At 41.9% G+C, this 1,893-nt stretch overlaps 1 protein-coding gene across 1 annotated transcript; it reads left to right on the plus strand.

Annotated features, from left to right (window-relative positions):
• The first annotated feature begins 9 nt into the window (after positions 1 to 9).
• Tsp_14517 (regulator of V-ATPase in vacuolar membrane protein 1) lies at positions 10 to 1,756 on the plus strand. The gene is made up of 6 exons (XM_003368225.1): positions 10 to 262; positions 602 to 706; positions 767 to 936; positions 994 to 1,091; positions 1,158 to 1,323; positions 1,394 to 1,756. Exons 1-6 carry the CDS (start codon positions 10 to 12, stop codon positions 1,754 to 1,756), a joined length of 1,155 nt encoding a protein of 384 aa, XP_003368273.1.
• The last annotated feature ends 137 nt before the right edge of the window (positions 1,757 to 1,893 follow it).

Consider the following 1,893-nt stretch of genomic DNA (forward strand, 5'->3'; position numbering starts at 1 on the left):
CGGTCCACCATGCTGCGGTCGACCGGCGGTAGGCGGCGAATCGGACGCCGACCATCGTCCACCAACCCGGGCTTCCCGCCGCCGTCACTTGGACTGGAATCGTACCCGGACCATTCCGTGGTGGTGCATCATCGTCGTCGTCATCACTGGCCCGAACGTTTTTGCCCCTGCATTGGGTCGAACTGCGGATCTACGTATCCGAATCTACACTGGACAAAGAAGTGCAATCGTCGATGGATCAGGCCGACACAACGTGGTCCTGGTTTTGTTGCTGTTGATTGCATCTTCGGCTAGATATATTTCCCACGATTCCTTTTTGTTCACTTCTCCTCCTCCACTCGGCTGCTGGTGCTTTTCTTTTTATAACAACTGTTTCGGCAATGGTGCTGCATCTTCGCTGTAGCTGGATTAGTTCTGATGTATTGAGGAAAACATGGTTTGAAATTTAAGGAATTCTTGAAATTCAACTTTTAATCCCCGGACAGTTCTGGGGACTCATATCAGTACCACTGGTTTGTCGGCAGGTAATAGAAATAGTATTAATTTTTAATACTTATTTTTTTAAAAAAAAACTGACAAAGTACGATGATTAATTTTTCAGAAGCGGTGGATGAGTGCGGTTTGCGTTATTTGATGTCAGTCAGGCACTTTGAATATTTGCTGCGTTGCTTGCCGTTGCCACAACGTGCTGCGTTGCGTGCAAATGGTGACAATCATTTCCGCTAATTTGTATGGCTATTTATTTGTTTATTCCAATTTTAAATAGGGCTTCCATCGGCAAATTTAATTTGGGCTTTGCATTCGGAAAGTGAAAATGAATTGTTCAATTCGTTGTCTTGCGTCCAAAGGAACGAAGCCAACTGGTCCGACTTGCGTTCATTGGGTGTCGGTTGGTGGTTGAAAAGTTTACAATCGTTGCGACTTTGTTTCGAAAAAGTAATTTCGCCTATTTCATCAATTTATTTTCTATTTAAATATTTCTCTTTTCATTAGATTGCTAAAGCTGCATTCCAAGCGAAAAATGATCCAATGGACGCTGCGTTGTTCTATTTGGCGATGAAGAAGAAAAATGTGCTTATGCATTTGTTCAAGTGATTTATTATATATATATATATTTTTTTTTACTCATAGCATTTTAATTCTTTGTTTGTTTGTAGAACTGTGCGGGATGTGAAGATGACGGAATTTTTGTCACACGATTTCACCGATGCCAAATGGAAAAAGGCGGCCTTGAAGAACGCTTTTGTGCTGATGAGCAAGCAACGTTTCGAACACGCTGTTGGTTGGTTTTTGCTCGGTGATTCGTTGAACGATGCAGTGAAGGTTTGTAAAATTATGATGGTTTTAATTATAAGTTTTTTTTTCTTAAATCCAACTGTTATTATTGTTGAAGGTCTGTTTGGCAAATATGAACGATTTGCAGCTGGCATTGGTGATCATCCGTTTGTACGAGGGTGATTCGGATCTTGCTCGACGACTGATTCGCAAAGTGCTCTGTGAACAAGTGTTGCAGTGCGAGGAGGAGGTATTTGAGAAGACAAACGACCAGACCCGAAGTATGGATTCGGTGTTCTCCTCCGTCTATGTCGATGGATTGGATCTGATCCCTCACTCAATTGTGTTGTGGATGGCCGATGACCCTTCTTTTCGACTAATGCGTCTCTGTACCCCTTCCCATAAATATGATACATTGCTTACCCGCGTTTCGCTTAGGCATCTAAAATTTAACTGTGTGCTTGTATGTCTACTTCAATAATCTTCTTAAATAATCACTCCACATGAATATATTCTGCAAAGTTAGAAAGACCTTCCGCGTACTGCGCTGCATCCCATGTGAAATAAGTATTGCAATATCCCTGGCTAAACCCTAAAATGAATTCATATCCCTTTTAA

Source organism: Trichinella spiralis (genome assembly GCF_000181795.1).
Source record: "Trichinella spiralis strain ISS 195 chromosome Unknown Scfld2867, whole genome shotgun sequence".
NCBI classification, from domain to species: domain Eukaryota; kingdom Metazoa; phylum Nematoda; class Enoplea; order Trichinellida; family Trichinellidae; genus Trichinella; species Trichinella spiralis.

What these genes read in the sequence shown, in the direction of transcription:
- Tsp_14517 (XM_003368225.1), top strand. Translation starts at nt 10, where the DNA reads ATGCTGCGGTCGACCGGCGGTAGGCGGCGAATCGGACGCCGACCATCG. An exon ending in GCCGACACAACGTGGTCCTG is followed by an intron (nt 263 to 601) that starts GTTTTGTTGCTG and finishes TTAATTTTTCAG; the next exon opens with AAGCGGTGGATGAGTGCGGT. An exon ending in TGCTGCGTTGCGTGCAAATG is followed by an intron (nt 707 to 766) that starts GTGACAATCATT and finishes AATTTTAAATAG; the next exon opens with GGCTTCCATCGGCAAATTTA.